We start from the raw sequence: 18,462 nt of genomic DNA on the forward strand, positions 1-18,462 counted from the left end.
AGGGTGGTCCTTTATGAAAGGGAACACGTGAGCGCGTGGCCTGTGCTCTGCGGAGGCTGCTTAGAGCGCCAGCAACAGGCAGCAAGGGGAAGCATGTCCACTTGTAGTGTCATCTATTGTAGGCTAGAATAACCAGACATGGCTGATAGGCTAGCGGCTGCTGGACTGCCTCCCACGCAAGCTGGATGCACAACAGGCAGGAGCTTGCAACGCAGCGTCTCCTGCTTGCAAACTGCGCTCGGTACACTAGCACAGTGGGAACGTAGAAATACCGACATATGCCCGCTGGTTAATAGGCACTGTCAGCGTTTGGCGCGCACCACAGCAAGATCTGTCTGCTACACGAAAGGTGTAATGCCTTGTATCTGCACGAAAAAGCATAATGTGCGAAGTTACGACATTTAATCATTATAATAGCGTAAATGTAGATGATTGGTAGCTTTATAAGCAATCAGGAACAATTGAAAAAAAGAACTGATTTGAGACAATAACCATAGAGATACATCAAAAACGAAAATGCATGGGGAAGCCTATAGTAGGGGTGGGCCAACTTGAAATTTGGGGGTGAGCCAACTTATATTTGGTGGTCGGCCAACTTAAATAAGTACTGACAAAAATTTTGGATCTTGTTTTTTCTGCTGCATTAAGTAGCTAATGACCTAGTAATCACCGCACGAAACAGCATTGGCTTCAGAGCGCGACAGGTGATTATTTGGAGTCTTGTTTGTAGCAATAAGTCTAAGTTTCAGTTTGAAGCGCAATGAGATGGGCCGAAGAAGGAATGTAAACACAGCTGGACACGTGATCGCAGAAAACTGTGACGTGCGCACGCCAGCGCGCTTGCCGGCGCGAGAGCCTCATCTTGCTAATTTGTCTGCTACGCCTGCATGTGCTTTGCCATTGTATTGCACAAACTTTATTAAAGATCCTGCTTTGCGATGTCCTCGCCATCATCGTCGTCCTTGTTTTTGTTGTGCAGCAGTGACTATTTCATGGCCAACCACATTTGATTGGATTCACTACAAAGCAGTGACTCGGAAAGTGCGGCTAGCGACAGCTACCAATATGCATGCGCACCGGTACAAGTAGTACGAGCCATTCGTTGAGGGCGCTTTGGGAATGAAGTATATTCCAGAGCAGGACACAAGGCGAGGTAAAAGTCGACACAGAATCAGGCTTGGGGGACGTAGTCTTAGTGGAAGATCATCGGACTGCTCTAAGCTCGGCCTGTTTTATTTATACCAGGCACGCTCGAAATTAAACGAGCAAATCTGGCTGCTCTTCAGCGGGCTCCATTCTAAGCGTCCAGTGGTGCGCACGAACTCAGACCACTTCTGCCACTTATCGACGTCGACGGTATAGCCAACGAGCAAGCCAAGCGAGCTGGCAATAGCTGGGAAACAGTATATAGGCCTAGCTCACTAGCCATCGGGTCCGAGCCAACGGCCTTTGCGACCCGTCCGCAGCTGGTAATAAACCATCTATACTCTTCAAAACAATAAACTTCTGCACATTAATGTCGATCATAAGTGACAATAAAATTAGTCTTCCCGACGCCATTGGTAGCAATGAGACAACACGCTAGCCAGGCGAGCCGCTTCGCAGAGATGATTGCAGTGGCAGCTGCGCTGACCGCTTGCGAGTCAAAATCACGCCAACGATTTACTATATCGCGCAACATTTCACAACATGCACACTTTCGATGTCACTTTATGAGTTATTCGTGTCAGAAACAAATTTTAGCTGATTTTTGTGCCGCCATCAGCGGCGAGGTCAGCATCACGACAAGGGAGGAAACAAAAATAATAACTGACACCAAGACGATCGGAGCGGCGAGAAACTTGCTCGCAGGGCCCACCTCGACGACAGCGTAAACTAGTGACATAGCGTTTTATTGGTTGTTTACATTCCTTTCTTGTTGTCGATGTCGCGAGGTGCTGCGTTTTGTGGTTGGCTGCGTGCACCTATTTTAAAATTGATTTTAAATATGTTCTAAGCTGTATTTGCCATTGATATTTTGCAGACGATGTGTATGTGCCTACATAAATTGATCTCACATGTTAACTCGACTTCAAAATTTTGTGTCAGTACTCCTTTAAATTTGGTAGTGGACCAAGTTGAAATTTGGGGGTGTGCTAGCTTAAATTTGTGGGTGTGCCAACTTGAAATTTGGGGTTAGGCTTATGCCGACTTTGACAACTCCAGTAGAGTTTCTGAGTACTTTATTGCAGTACGGAGTTCTGGCTCCTCACTCCTCCGATAGCGTGAATAAACCTCACCTGATTCAGAGCGGTTTAGGAGGGAAGTGCACTCAGGTGAAATTTTAGCTAGGTAAATAATTGATTACAACAAAGGCGCCAAATAAAACAACGGACGAAGGAAGGCGACACGGGACAACCACGTAGGCGCACTAACAACTCAGCATTTTATTTCTTGACACAGGAATAAATAGCTGCTGCCAAGAATCAAAACAACACGAAAAAAAGACAAAGCATTGCCATCATTTGCATTGCACAACGAAAGCACGATACACAACAGCTTCTAAGCGCCGCTTTGAAGATACGCCAGTTCCTTTGTAGATAGAGAAACTGAGGGTTCACTGATACAAGCATCACCACGCTTCTTGATCTCAAGCGCTTCCAATATCTCCCTTGTCAGTTGATCATCTGCTCTGTTCAAAACGCAGGTTCTATTAAAATCTGGAATGCACTTATGAGCCTAACAATGAGCACTAATGTGACTGGAGAGCTGGTTTTCCATCTTAAATCGATGCTCATACAATCTGTCATTCAGACATCTGCCCGTTTGGCCTACATATGATGAACCAAACGACAGGGGAACCAAATAAACTACTTTCTTTACACATCCGACATGCTTGGGTTTCGGAGCGGAAAATAAAACCCGAACACCAGCTCATTCGCCAACTTTTTTCAGATTATGACATATGCCGTGAACATATGGGATGACAGCACACCTAGTTCCAGAAGGGCCTGTTCGACCCTGGTCTGCAATGTTAGGTTCCTTGAGCGGCCTGAGCATTTTTTATGCAACAGATATGATCAGATGGTGAGGATAATGTGCCCCTTTGAGGCGGCTGACCTGATAATGAAAACTGCTTTGCAGCCGATGCGCACATGACTTGTTAAGTGCGTTGGTTAGACATGACTGAATGATGCCTCTTTTTATTACTTTTGAGTGAGCTGAATTGAAGGAGAGGATGGGTTTGCTAGCCTTTGGCTTGAACTGCCAGCACACAAGTCACAATGAGAAGGTAATTTCCAAATCTTGAAATCTTAAACAGTTATCGGCTGGAAGCTCGTGAGTCAGGGTTAGAGGATGCAAGGCTGTTTTAAACTCTGATAGTATTAATGATGACTGCGTCTCCAATTCTGGACTGTCACAATCTAAGAACACTAAAAAAATCATCCACATACTAAAGATCTGCATCACATTTGTCCCTGATAAGCACTGTTTTAACAGGTTGTCTTTTGAAGCTAAAAAGATGTCGCTTAAAACAGGGGCTATACACTCCGAAACGTCTTGGTTCCAAGCGTGCCAAGGTGAATGCAGGACATCAGGAAAATAAACAGGTGTGTGCAAAAAAACATGGGCAGAAGCATGTCAGATGTGTAAAGAAAGTAGTTTATTCAGTTCCCCTGTCGTGTGGTTCATCATATGTAGGCCAAATGGGCAGATGTCGAATGACAGATTGTATGAGCATCGATATAAGATGGAAAACCAGCTCTCCGGTCACATTAGTGCTCATTATAAGGCTCACAAGTGCATTCCAGATTTTAATAGAACCTGTGTTTTGAACAGAGCTGATGATCAAACGACAAGAGAGATATTGGAAGCGCTTGAGATCAAGAAGCGTGGTGATGCTTGTATCAGTAAACCCTCAGTTTCTCTATTGACAAAGGAACTGGCGTATCTTGAGAGCGGCACTTAGAAGCTGTTGTGTATCGTGTTTTCGTAGTGCGATGCAGATGACGGCAATGCTTTGTCTTTTTTTCGTGTTGTTTTGATTCTTGGCAGCAGCTATTTATTCCTGTGTCAAGAAATAAAATGCTGAGTTGTTAGTGCGCCTACGTGGTTGTCCCGTGTCGCCTTCCTTCGTCCGTTGTTTTATTCGGCGCCTTCGTTGTAATCATGTATAACCAACCACCAGCACATGCTTAGGTAAATAAACGTAATTATTTCGTTAATTCAATATTCAGGCTTATTTATCTTTATAATAACGACATTTGCTTAATTAATTAGTTAGCCTTATTTAAAGTTATGATGGAGACGTTTGTGTCTGTAATGAATTAAGAAAACTTAATTAGGTATGACTAATCTCAAGGTACCCTTAATTATTATTGATTAGGGTCTGCTGATTTAACCTTAGTAACTCTTGATTAGTCTAACAATGACATAAATTGATTTTAATTAGCCTCACTATTCCTAATTACACTAAATCAATAATTGTTACGGATCTTATCATAACTAATCTTATTGGCCTTTATTAACCTTTATTACACTTATACCTCTCAGTATTCACTATATATAGTCATAATCCATAGGACCTCATGTATACCTATGCATGCTGTGCATCGTGTCACGCTTTACAGACAGACAAATGGATGGACGAACAGTGTTCCAAGGGAAGTAGCCATAGAATGCTTACGCATTAATATAGTTATGCCAGGAGTACCAAATAACTACCGCGCGTATGTTGGCACTTCCACACTTCCAGTGCGCTTGCATACCCAACGCGGTTTGCTAGCAGCAGACGCTGCGCTGCGGGCCCCGCTCCTTGCGTAACAGTCATGTGAGGGGGGGGTTCCAGCTAATTCTAGCAGGCGCTTGCCTATCGACTACGCCTGGTTATTCTGGCCGCCTATAGGTGATGCCACAAGCAGACGTGCTTCTCCTTACTGCCACTTGCTGGTGCTCTAAGCAGCCTCCGCATAAAACCCATTAAACTTCGTAAAGTAGCGTCACGTTTTGATGAATGCTGCCTCCTCCTCGTGCGCTCTGGCCGAGGCCAATGCCGCGTCGCTATTAGCCTAATGACATCACGTGGGCCCTTGCGCCGGCTTCGTTTGTTTACAGTTGCGCTTCAGCACCATTTTCGCTTGAGAAGCGTCTACGGAGTGGCAAAGAGTGCATGTTGGCGCCGTTGCTATACTGTGTTGTTTAGTTTGCGAATGCATTGTGGCATTCGCAAATTCACAATTCACATTCGCAGTTTTGTGGCAAGTGCGACGTCGCTTCGCAGCATTTTCGATCACCGTAACCTGCTGTGCCTTCGTATGCCAAAATAATTTCAGAAAGGACAAGAAGCCCTTTTTGATACCGTCTGGTAAGTGCTACGGGTTAGGAAAGACGTGTATTCATCGAATTGGGAGGGAGAACTTCAGACCAACATTCTCCACACAAGTGTACGATGTAGTTGCGAGTCTCTCATAGTATAGACCTACGCGACGTGTACTTTGCTTATATAAGCAGTACGTGGTCATATTTGGAGCGCTTGATCGCACTGTACGCCAACAGGCTTGAATTCGCAGGCATGCAAGGCTGCATGTGAAAACGTGATTACGAAACCTTTAGGATTCCGCGCATTCCTTTTGACAAAATTTGAGGCTTGAGCGTGGAAACTCATCTTAGGAAAGAAACTCTGCATTTTGTGGTTACTACTAGCCTTGTTTGGAGCGAATAGCTTTGTTTGCCTCTTTTGTTCGTGTTCATCAGTGGCGGTCGCCCAGTTAAATCGCATTACAAAGGAAAATGTACGTGCTCTCCCGAAACTGCACTTGTTGCCGAACGACAGCATCATAAGTTTTTGAGACGTACGTGTTCATTCGTGTCAGCTTTAAAGTGTGGGTAGGTTAAGATGCGGCAGTGGAGTACTCGCAAAGAGAACGTGCGGTCGCCCTCTCGTTCACTGGCTGGTTTAGTCGTCGTTCACTTGTTCGTTTAGTCGTTCGCTTCCTCGTTTGTTTAACTATTAGTTCATTCTACCACTATGTTTCTGAGACACATGTAATGAGACAACAAATGGTGCCTCAATGTGAATGACTACATCATTTCACTTACCGCAATTTCGGCTATATCATAGCGCGGCAATTCTTTGCGCGGTCATCACTTCACTAAAGTCATATCTCGCAAATGTTATTTCAGAGCGAGCGTGATCGTCAATGCATACACCTTAGTGCAACTTGGATCGCGACAAGTATGCCAGTTCGTGAACGGATGGGCTAACGGACGAGCTAACGCATGATGAAATGTTATTTGTGATGAGTCACTAACCTGAAAAAAGAATGCACTTGTTCGAGCCCGAATGAAGCACTGTTACCACATTTCCGCTTCGTGAACGAATACTAAAAAACTGATTTCATTTTCTATATACACAGAATCCCAATTCTATGATCGGCCGTGCTTATTTCTGTCGACTTTGAGGCGCGAGAAACATAATAGCACCCGCGCCCACCTCTGAGCCATTGCGCGTGCTTAGAAGATTGGCAAGCACGCACGTTGGCGGCACTGTAGCTTGTAACACTCTTTTAAACCTTCAGAGCAGCCATCGTTCGTAACCTCTGTTGGCATTTGTATGTCATAGCTGATACACGCCGCGAATTCACATGGTAAGGACGGCGCGGATTATTTAGGCTACTGAGGGCTTGCTGGAGGTAAGGATGTTGGCATTCGATCGTAAATGTGTTATTTACAATCATTCCTAACAACATCTTGTGACATGCACTTGACAAATGCTGTGTACCTAATTGTAGCACACGCGATACATTTGGAGTCGTCATGGCACAGCTTTAGCGCTCGTTCAGATACTATTTAAAAAAATAGTTATCAAAACAGGAAAAAAAAAAAGCTGACGTCACTGAATTTGTATAACCGTCCATATAGAAATGCTATGCTGTACACAAAGTTACTCGGAGCTAGAAAGCAAACGCGAACGCTTAAAGTGCACCGCGCCTTGCTATGCGTGCATTCACTCTGCGAAAGGTCGTCTGCTAGGTTCAAGCACTGTAGGCGGCACCACCGTTGAGGAGGGAGCGTGAGAGAGGAGAAACGAGGAGGAGTGAAGGTGGAGGAGAGTGTTGCTACTTTACGAAGTTTAAGGTGCTTTACCTCCACAGAGTAGGGGCCATGTGCTTGCGTGTTCCCTTTCATAAAGGACCACCCTGTACACTGCCGTGCGTACGTGCCGGGTGCCACGGGCACCGGGTCGCGAGTTTGTCCGCTTTAGCCTTTGTCCTTTAGCCCTAATCTCCCCCTTATTCTTCAAGATCACGTTGAGAGTGCTCCTCGGAATCTTGCACGCTGTGGGGTCATCTAACTTCTGACCACGTTCGACCCGATTTATGATTTCAAGCTTCACGGCGAAAAGCGAATTCTGCCACTTCATCACGACAACACAGCGGGAGAAGGTCCACAAGGCGCAAACACAATGAACCAGAAAAGCAGCGAGACAACTCGCACTTGCGCTATCTTGCACGACGAGGGCACAAGAGCTCCTGATTGGCTGTCTGAGCAAGGGCTGCGGGCGAGCCAGGATAATGTTTTCCAGGGGGGTGTCGGTGGCTCGCCCGACGCAGCGCGGTCATTGCAGGGAGAGGGAAAGCCAACTTCTGGGGGGACTTTTGCGGCACTTGCCATTCGATATATCGAGAGTCGCTGCTATTTTTGTTCGATGTAAGCGTAATTCTTGCTATATATACTCATTGTAACTATCCCGTGTTCAGAAATTGTTCGATATACAGAATAATTCTATGTAAATGGGTTCGATATAGTCGGGTGCGAATGTATCATGGATTGGGCTCAACTACGATCGTAACTTGAACCAAGGCAACCAATTCTCTCCACAATGTGTACACATGAAGCAAGCTGCCATGAAATTCTGTTGTGAGCAAAGCATATTGCGTCATGCAGTATTAAAACTACTTGTGTTTTTTAAACAGTTGAGTGGTCTCTAAGCACAGAGCAACATCATTTAAAAGCTCAGCTGATCAGTAAATTTAAACTTGTTAGTAACAGCACTGTAAAATCAAAAGTCCCCGAGTCTGGAGAAGAGAACAGCAGCAATAACGGATGGAGTGACAAAACTCCTCATGGCCTGGCTTAACAGACCTTTTCATAACTTTTACATGCCAGGTCTGTCTATCTGTTGTCTCTATTTCTACCGAATGCATAAAAGAGGAATAGAATTGCACGCGAAACTGCTGATGCTCCCAAGAAAACTTATTGGGAGGGACTGATAGCATCGTCACGATGCGGCTATTTGATGCATTTCGTGATGGACTTGACGTCAATGTGTGGCACTATGATTATTAATTAAAATGTAATGTGCAATTTACTTTCATATGATATTACTAATACAGTGAAAAAAATAACTATTTCATTACATCTTACAGCTGTTTTAATTATCGTGTAATTATCACACAGCTACATGAAGGTGTTGTACCCATGGCAATGATGCATCAACTTGCCAAGCACATGGCATGCCAATATCTGCCTTACTGAAGCTGCTGTAACTACTATAGAAGTGAGGCTATGGCCTCTGTGATTGGCCCACACACTGCCTGATCAAGGAGGCAATGGTGATACATCAACAAGCTGAGAAGGCTTGGCAACCATGGTGCACCGACTCCCACTCCCACTTTTGTTTCGTGTGCCCCCCCTATGTAATACCCTCTCCTAGAGGGCCTTTAGGGTATTTGAATAAATAAATAAATAAATAAATAAATAAATAAATAAATAAATAAATAAATATTATCAATGCCCTGCTGTTATGGGGTGCCAAAGTTCTATGTCAAGGGAGGGTGAAATGTGGCCTCCAGAACTGAAAAAACTTGAGTTGAGAGTAATTCTAATTTTGCTTGTGCGTTGAAGTTTCTGTGACTGATAACTTTGGTTTGTGAGCATTGATTCTCACAGTTCTTCTTGCTCTTAGTTCTTTAACATGCATGCTAACAAAACATTTAGAGAAAAAAAAAATGGTGGCCTTAACGAAACTGTTACAGGGTCCCTTTAAGTTTTCTAGAGAGGTAGATTTTCTCCGCATTGCACTGTGATGATCTCCAAGACTGGCACAGCACAGAAATCCTGCACTGCACTGGTAATGTCTGACATTACCAGCACAATGCAGGATTCCTGTGCTGTGCCAGTCTTGGAGATCATGCATTATTAGGCACTGCCACTCTCGTACAAACATGCTACTGCACCACAGCGTGAGTTAGCATCATACAGTTTTGTTGAAATATTCATTAAAATTGGCCCAATTTAAGTTTATTTAATGTTCAAATGAGCAATGTAATTTTACAAATAAATGTAACACATTTTAATGCAGCCATAAAATGTAATTGGGAGCTGGTTACATATTATTTTGACAGCAGTGGCACAAATCTTGCCTTACATTTGCATGCATCATATTCTTCCTCAGAGATGCGCTGCTTTCAGTAAAAGCAACACTTAAGACATTTTAGAGCACTAATCTACCAATTTAGCTTGATTTGACATTGCTCCTATGTCCCTTTAATGTCATGCAGAGGGTGGAACATTAGCTTGTGAATCTTCTTCAAGGCATATGTTTCACCACAACTAGCTTTCAAGGGGGTGTTCCCTTTATTTTTTAAAAGTCTGTAGTATTCACAAGGTTTTGCTGTCGCTTGCAACACTGCTGATATGAACACTATCATACATTGCCAAGAGAGTGTTTTTGTGCAGAAGAAATTCATTGCAGTAAATAGTTGTTTATCTGATGCTACCGGGCTTTTTGAAACAAATGTAGATACATACACAACACCAGTCCAACAAAATGTAATATAGCTTTTACCAGTAACCAGTATGTGTAGTGACTTGTAGGGAACCCTCACTGTTGGCAAATAATGCTTATGTACACATCATGCATAAAAAAACAAATTACCTCATGGTCATTGCGCTTATGTGCACTACATGTGCCCTTTTTATCAACACAGGTTTTATGATGCATGTGTACAGTAAATGCATGGGCTACCAATAAGTGTTGTCCGACTACCGTAGTCACCCTAAGGTCATTGACATGCTTTAGGTTTGCACAACACATTGCATAGTTTTTATTACGCTGCTATTTAAACACAGTCTGGGCACAAAATAAAAGGAAGATTCACAACGGCGTGTCTCCTAAAGCTATTTACTGTATATTTGCCCACTGTGCCTTTTTTTTTAAAGCTGCAGGGGACCCTTGGCTGTGAGTACAACCATGAATCAAGTTGGCTGCAAGCACAGCATCTATAGCATACTTGTGGATGCATTGCAAATAATGAAAAACTTTGAAAAGGTAAGAAATACTACTAAATCACGACATACCCTGACAACACCATCACTGGAACCTGTCATGATGACATTCTGGTTGTCCCATTCATTTAGCTGTGAGAAGCAGACACAAAGTATCTGTTGCAAGCGGTCGCTGCGACCAGTGGCAGTGTTCACACTGGCCACCTCTTGCCCGTTGATGGTCCACAAGCTAATGTGTGTGCCAGCACATGTTGCCAAGTCTCCCTGAAAATTTTCCAGTTTCTTGTCAATTCAAAATGCATGCATACATACATATCTGCATAAACACACAATAAAGGAAAGAGTGCCACAGCTGTGCATCATTACTTCACTACAGTGCAAACAAAGTGAAACCTGAAAATCTTTGAACACGATAAATTGAAGCATCAATTACTAAATTCAGATATCACAGCGCAGATGTAAAGCTCTCTTCAAGTTTTTCACCCGTACTCATACAATACTCGCAAAAATCTGGCACTTGACAATGAAGAACTGAAAACCATATAGATAGACAAACGTTACAATAATGAAAACGTTAGTGGTTGCAGTGCAAGGCTACTACCTGACCATGAGAAGTAGTCACTAATTAATTCAAACTTTTTTCTCTGTTCAATGTTAACCGCGGTAGATGGTAAACAATTAGTACTTTACTAGGACTGTGAACCAAAGCTGTGATTCACAGTATGCATACCGAGGATGTTGTGCTTTTCCTGTGGAACAGGAATGATTTCTTTTTCAAGTGAATGCCTATTGTTCTGTACATGGTTTGAACGAATTATTTGAATAAAGAAACACTGATCTTAAGAATACTGAAGGAATGACTCAAGGAGGGTAAAAGACACTTAATTTACATTCCTGAACTGATGACAATTCAAGTCTTTTTTGCTACCGTCTTTGGCAGTACACCACAGCTACCATCCTACTGCAGCGACCATCTTTGGTTGTATATATATATATATATAATATTGGGAATCTGGTAAAAAGAAAAGACTTATTTACACTACTTGATATGTGCATGTAATGCCGTTCACAACTGGATGTTCAGTCAACAGAGGAGCTTGTAAACGAGAAACAACTGCTTTCTGTTATCTGGTGCACCATAACAATGACAGTATTTAAACAAGAAAGCAACACAACATTGTTTAAATGAATGCAAATATGGTGACACTGGATTAATGGTAAATTGCTTTGTTTATTAAATAAAGACAATAAATTCATATTAGGCTGCCTAAATGTGAGGCATTCTTGTTGAATGAATGCCTATTATAGAGCAGAAGTTATCTTCCCTGTGCGTTTGCTCAGGAACTGGTGCCTCAATGCAACAACTGTGGCTCTCTTGCAGCATAATTACTTGAAAGAGTCCTCACTTGTATCGATCTCTCTCCCCCAAGACTGTAATAAATGTTATCTCTTATAACTGAACAGAAAAATATTAATACAGTAGGATCTCATTAATTCAAATTTGCCCTGAGCTTGAGATGAGACTAAGCAAAGGCTGATCATACTACGTATTTACATCTTGCTGTCATGCTGGAATGCAAATTCGAAACTAAGTGAGCGGCCTGCGCGCTGCCATGTTGAACCAGTCCGAACAGACTACTCACAGTGCTGTGGCAGGATAATCTTCACTGTATGTATTTATGTTCCTGTTGCTAGAGCATAGACAAATTTCACTGGGAACTGCTGCTGCTGTGCTCACGCCTTTACTTGAAGTGCTACGAAAAACAGCTGACGTAACTCTAACCAAGCCCCATGAACTGTGACCAACTAGGAAAGTGGCACCCTCCTTCCTCCACAGTTACCTCAGCACTGGATTATACTGGGCTAGCCCTGAAGTCTCATCAGCATATGATGAGATGCACCACTCTGATTGCTCCGGTTCGGTCTTGGCTCCCAGCATGTCTTTCCTTGTCATTTTCATGGCACACAACATTATGGTAGCTAGAAATTCATAGAACCTTCACATTTGGCTCATATTTGCCCAAAAGGCTGTCATGGGAGTGAGAAATTTTGTTTGAAATAACTGTTGGGCAATTTTTGGACATCGCACTTGCAGGAATTTTTTCCCTATTCAAATACATAGGTCTGGGATTAACAGAGCAGTTTAAATTACCTGGTAATTTAAACTAAAAGATTTTGGCTTATCAGGATTTGATGGTGTTGACAATTTCAAATAGTGAATTCTCAAATTGAACAAAAATCGAATAGGGAGGACTATTCAACTCATATTTGAAATCTTGAATATTTACACACCCCTCAGTAAAAATGGATGAAACACTAATACAGGATTTAATAAACAAGCTATGTAAAAGTGCATGTAACAAGACAGGCTCATAGTTAGCCTCTGGAAGGCATGCAAGTGGTTTTCAACGAATAATAGGAAATCAGCTAAATTGTTATAATTAGTTATACACGTAGGCAAACTATTCCATTTCCTAATTGCCTGTGGAAGACTTCACAGCATTCACAACGACTTTTGATGTATTATAAATATGTCCACAATGAAGAAAAGGACCATTTCTTGCTTTTCAAAAAAAAAAAAAAGCATCACAGCATGTGAACTGGCACACAGTGAATCCTGGTAGAACACACAATGCCGCATGGTATGTTACTTCCACTAAAACAAAGACCCTCCTGGCTACACATTTGAAACACACAGCCCTGTCTAAACAAATAGTACTACATACCAATAAATTTCTTACAAATTGTGCCACTATATGCAGCACTTAAGTCCACACTCCATCATAATGCAATTCAGTGCTAGTTTTCATCATGATCAGGACTCGGATTCATATACAGCCGAATCTCGATAATTCGAACTTGAAGGGTCCTGAAAATTTGTTCGAATTAAAAGAAGGACTTGTTTTTGAAGTATTCGTGCACCATAGCAAGATGCACGAATGGTGCGAGTCGTGAACTATAGTGGCACGCAAGCACAGAGCGAGCGAGGACTACGAAACTGCCCACGCCGGCCAACGCTTGCTTCCCCCGATAATGGCAGAAAATGAACCTTCAAGAAGCTGGCTAAGCTGGTGCCGGGCTGGCGGGGCTGGCAGCACTGACACCGGCACGGAGGTGTGCGTGCGCGGAGACCGTCCAAGATGAGGGAGTTGAGAGGGAGGGTGAAGGGAGTGTAGTTGCAAGGAAAGGTGGGAGGGGAGTGGATTTGCTTTCCTACCAGCTTGCTGGATGGCGCTAATTGCCTCTGGCACTTACTGCCACCAAAGCAACGGTGTCGCCGAGGCTGGACTGGGCCTCTGCTGCTCTTTCCCTCTGCTTGCTCACGTGTTTTGTCCTTCATGTGCTGACAGATTGGCACTGTGTTTACCTTCTTCGTCCTGCGTTCTTAGCGCGAGTCATGTCTTATCAAGATGATGAAGTCGTTGCAGCTGATCATAATCACATTGGTGAGCTCCATTCTGTTGTGGCGTTGCCGTGTTCAAAAGACAAGAAGAATGAGGTACTGGGTATTGCCGTCGCGTCCTTGTACTCAGGCTCTGTCTTGTTGTACTGAATCGAATATGGCACACTGTCTCCAACAACCTTTCCATCGAGACATCTCGGTTCAGACGCGTCATTGTAAAAAAACAAGTGCAAACAAAACTAACCAAGCCAACTAAAAAAAAAAAAAAAAAAAGCGAGCGAGAGCTGATGCGAGCAGACGATAGTGCGAAACAAGTGATCTGGCTGAACCAGACACGAGTACGAATAAAGCAGTTGGGCGGGTCCGCATGATACCAATTTCCCACGCCTATGTCACTGTGAGGGCCACTCTTACTGGTCTCCTCCGTTCGTGGCTCGCTTGAGGGGCTTCTTCTAAGCCTTTCCTCTATAGTGGGGCCAGAGCAATGCTGGTCGGAGGCACAGCCGCGTGATTTGGCGCGCTGCTGAGAGCATTGTCGGAGCGTGGTATGTTCGAATTAAAGGTCGCAAATGCTTGTGCGTTCGAATTACTGCGCGTTTTCACCCATTGGAATACACATAACTTTGACGGGACCACGACGTCAGTTCGAATAAATCGGAAGTTCGAATTAAGCAAGTTCTAATTAACGAGATTCGACTGTATTTTCTCTTATGTAGTGAAAGTGTCCCCCTGACTGGCCAGTCACCCATAACAGCAATCTGTGTAATAATGAGACTACCACTGTGGTGACAGTCAATCGCACACTGCACTTACATAAGAAAATGATGGTAAATCTGGACTCTAAGGAATATATTTATTATCTAAGATTAATAAGGACCCTAGAATTATTTTTCTAAAATGAAGTGTACGCAATGTTTATATGAAGGTCTCCAAATCCTGGTATTGTGGTTCACTTTCAATAGGGAGGATGAGCAAATCGTAAATCACATGCTTTAGGTTTTTTCCCTTCCTCCATCAATGCATAACATGATAGGGTAAAAATGTTAATTTTTTTATTGTTACTCTAGCGGACATTACATTCTCCTGTGCCCCAGTGAATAAATAATCTATAGATTTTTCATTTATTAACAAGAAAGCTCTTTCTGGTAACTTTTGATATTTACTACAAAGCAGCCTTAATTGTGTTAAAACTTTTGCATGCCTTACCGTAAGGTCGTTGATGGCGACAGCAGCAATTGGAGCTGTGTGGCCTCGCAGCTGGCGCACGAAGACGAGGCGACTCAGGTCCCACAATATACATGTGTAGTCCCGAGAGCCACTGACAATCAAGTTGTATGGTCGTGATGCTGATAGGCAAGTGACTGCCTCTGTGTGGCCGTGAAGGTTCTGCTTCAATGTCAATTTCTTCTTGTCGAACTGCCACACAGTCACCACCTGAGAAAGTCAAGTAGAATGCCTGACCTAGTGGGACAAGGAACAAAACTACAGGAGCCCCAGCTCTCTGCTTACCCTACCATGACATTTTAGAGCTTTCAAGCGGCATCACTGTTGGCAACAACAAGCGCTATCATTCTTGTCGACAATTAGAACAATAAGAAAATAAGACTGGAAGATTGAATGTGAGAGCTTTGAGATCCTAACGCTCTGTGAATTATGATCCAACCACAAGGCTGACAACATACAAGACCGAGTTACCTACTGGGCAATTTGAAACATTGAATTTGTTTTCAAGCAACAATTACTTGTAATGCATTGTATGGACTCTAGCACGAGGGGAATTGGCATCAATTTTGTGACTTTGCTCAGGGGAACACTGGGGACGAAGAAAATGTGGTATGTCCTCCACGGCATGACGGACTCGGAGGGAACTAAGACGGCTGGACAGAAAACACTAAAGCTCATAGAAAACGAGTACGCAAGCGGCGCCTGGAGGACTGGATCAAAAAGCTCAAACATTTATGTGTGGGTCTGACTGATGGTGACATAACACAACGCAAGGAGCAGTACGAGGGTCCACCTCAGCCGGATACGGATGCCCCAATACACGTGGCTGTGGTGTACGCGGAGGCCCAGTCCTTTAGAAGGAACACGGTACTGGGACCGGATCAGATCACAAATGCCATGAACCGGAACCTCAGCCACGGGAGTTTGGAGGAGCTCGCCAAATATTTTAACGCACAGGTATGGATAGAAGAAGGAGAGCTCCCATCGAATGGAAATCAGCCACATCATATTGATTCCAAAGCCTCGAGATATAAAAAATCTCAGGCTTATATCCCTGACCTCCTGTGCAGGAAAGCTCTTCGAAAAGGTGGAACATAAAATCAACTTGCGGAACACATAGAGACAAATGACCTTGTCCCCGTGAACATGTTTGGTTTCCATTCTAACATATCTGCGCAGGATGTTTTCCTAGCTTTACAGCAGGTGGTATTACACCCACATAATGGGGCAGATGAGTATGTGGTGCTGGCGTTGAACTTGCGGAAAGCCTTTGATACGATATCTCGAGGCCATTCTGGAGGGCTTAGAGTCAATGGGCTGCGGGGAGCGAATATGTCAATATGCAAACAGCTTCCTGAGTAATCACAGGGCAACCACAGGAATAGGATCCACTAGGTTGGAACCTTTCATGCTGCCGAATGTGGGCGCCCCTCAAAGCTCCATACTTTCTCCGCTCCTCTTTAAGGTGGCCATGAGGAGGTTAGCAACAGAGTTGGAAGGGGAAAGGAGATTAGGAAGTGCATTATACATGGATGATATTAGCCTGTGGGTGACTTGAGGATCCTACGGTGAAAAGCAAGACCTTTTGGAATGGGAAATCAACCAGGCAGAGCTTTTTGCACAGGTGGCAGGCATGGCATGCGCCCCCAAAAAGTTGGGAGTTTGTGCGAGTGCGTGCAGGATATGCCAGACAGGCAAACCAGCTGAATATATAACTCCCTTTGAACGGACAGGAAGTCCGTGAAGTGCAAACCCCCAAAATTTTGGGGATGTGCATTCAACCGAAAGCCAACGCGAAGCATGCAATACAGCTACTCAAGGGCACGGTGATGGACGTGGCAAAAATGATCAGCAGAGTCATGCCCAGTCAAGAAGGCTTTTCGGAGGACGAGACAGTTAGGCTAGTGCATGCTTTTGTTGTCATTCGAGTCACGTACAGCATCCCGTACTTGAACACCACTGCACAAGAGATTAAACAGTTGGACGTCATAATAGGACGAGCATATAAGGCTGAACTTGAGCTCCCTCAAAGCCTCAGCACGAAATGGATGGAGAAGCCAAAGGTGTAAAGCACCTTCAAAGAGCACGCAGCGGCCGTTTTTGTGTCTCGCAGAGAAAGGTTAGGCAAAACCAACCAAGGGAGAACTGTTTTAAACAGACTGGGGTGTGCACCGTGTGTGGTTTATAGTGCAGACGTTACTTCTAGATAGGGAAATTCGGGCGCATATACGTGTGGCACCGCTCCCAAACAATATGAACCCAAGGTACCACGGGGGAAGACGAAAGGCATGGGCGCAAGCATTGCGAAGGAGTTTCAAAGGCAAGCCGGACATTTACTACACGGACGCAAGTTATTCTGGATGTGGCATACACATTGCAGTAACCACGTGTGAGGATCAGTAGGGGTGTCAGTGAAAACTGCATGCATGGCAAAGGCTGAGGCAACCACGGTAGCTTTAGCTTTGAAGGACGCCAAAAGCAGAGGGACTTCCGAGGCTGTCCTCAATGACTCACAGGAGGAGTGTCGCCTTTTCTTGTTGGGGTGGTACACCGAGCGGTGATCAGAACCATAGGCAATCAGCTCACTAATTTTCATAGCCTCACGTGGTGCCCGGCACACGAAGGTGTGGAGGGAAATACGAGGGTGGAAAGAATAGTTAAAGTACTAAATATCTGAGCGTCGAACCAGCCCCGTAGGGACCTTCAAACAACTGCAAGATATATATTGAACAGTAAAGAGAGAAAATACGGGAGTTTGGCAGGCCCCATTGAAAATTGACCAGATGGCAGGCGACGGACTGGTGCTGACTCCAAACAAACAGTTATTCTTATCTACATAAGCTAAGACAAGTACATGGTGAGGGGTATGCAGACAAATGTCCCTGGGATGGCAAAAAGCTTACATTGTCACACATTACACTCATATGCGCCAGAAAACTTTTACAAGCAAACAAGCACAAAGTCACAAAACAAGACTTTCTAAGGCAGTGGGAGGCATGGCTTGCGGACGAGGAACAGGACAACCAGCTGGCTCTCCTAGACCAAGCCCAGCGAACCGCTCAAGCCAGTGGGGTCCTGGACTAGGGGCTCCACCTGCATTTTCTATCTTTCTTCTCTCTTTTTTTTCCCCTTTTCTCAATAAAGTTTTACTCTCTCTCTCTGGCCTGACATTGCTCTCTCTCTCACTGGCCTGACATAAAGGATACATACCAAATAGTTTTTCCGCTGAACGTTTAAATCTCGTGGAACACTTTTATGTAAGGGAAAGTTGGTACACACCTGAAAGTAGCCCATTAAGCTACAAAGGAAACCTACACAGGTTCCTCACTAACTTCGTGCTAAATTGAGGTATGCTAAATTCGTGCTAAATTGAGGTAGTTTCTTTTATGTAAACCTTTATCCACATAGCTGATTTCTACAGAACTCATCTGTTTGTAGAACACTTTCATGTTAGGCACAGATGATGTAGCACTACGGCCCCTCTTGAATGCAAATTTGAGTAAGATAATGACAGCATTCAGTTAAGGGCACTGAGGCAAGTAGAAAGGAGGCAAGCTACATGAATT

The 18,462-nt window shown here is 43.9% G+C and overlaps 1 protein-coding gene across 1 annotated transcript in view; it reads right to left on the reverse strand.

Moving 5' to 3' along the window:
- Window positions 1–18,462, reverse strand: part of bchs (WD repeat and FYVE domain containing 3 bchs) — a 255,193-nt gene that overhangs the window by 13,567 nt on the left and 223,164 nt on the right. The window contains exons 62-63 of the mRNA XM_050196790.3: window positions 14,879–15,106; window positions 10,342–10,533 (exon numbers count right to left, since the gene is read on the reverse strand). Coding sequence (XP_050052747.1) covers window positions 10,342–10,533; window positions 14,879–15,106 — 420 coding nt within the window. The remainder of the gene's footprint in view (window positions 1–10,341; window positions 10,534–14,878; window positions 15,107–18,462) is intronic.

This window comes from Dermacentor andersoni, chromosome 1, assembly GCF_023375885.2.
Source record: "Dermacentor andersoni chromosome 1, qqDerAnde1_hic_scaffold, whole genome shotgun sequence".
NCBI classification, from domain to species: Eukaryota; Metazoa; Arthropoda; class Arachnida; order Ixodida; family Ixodidae; genus Dermacentor; species Dermacentor andersoni.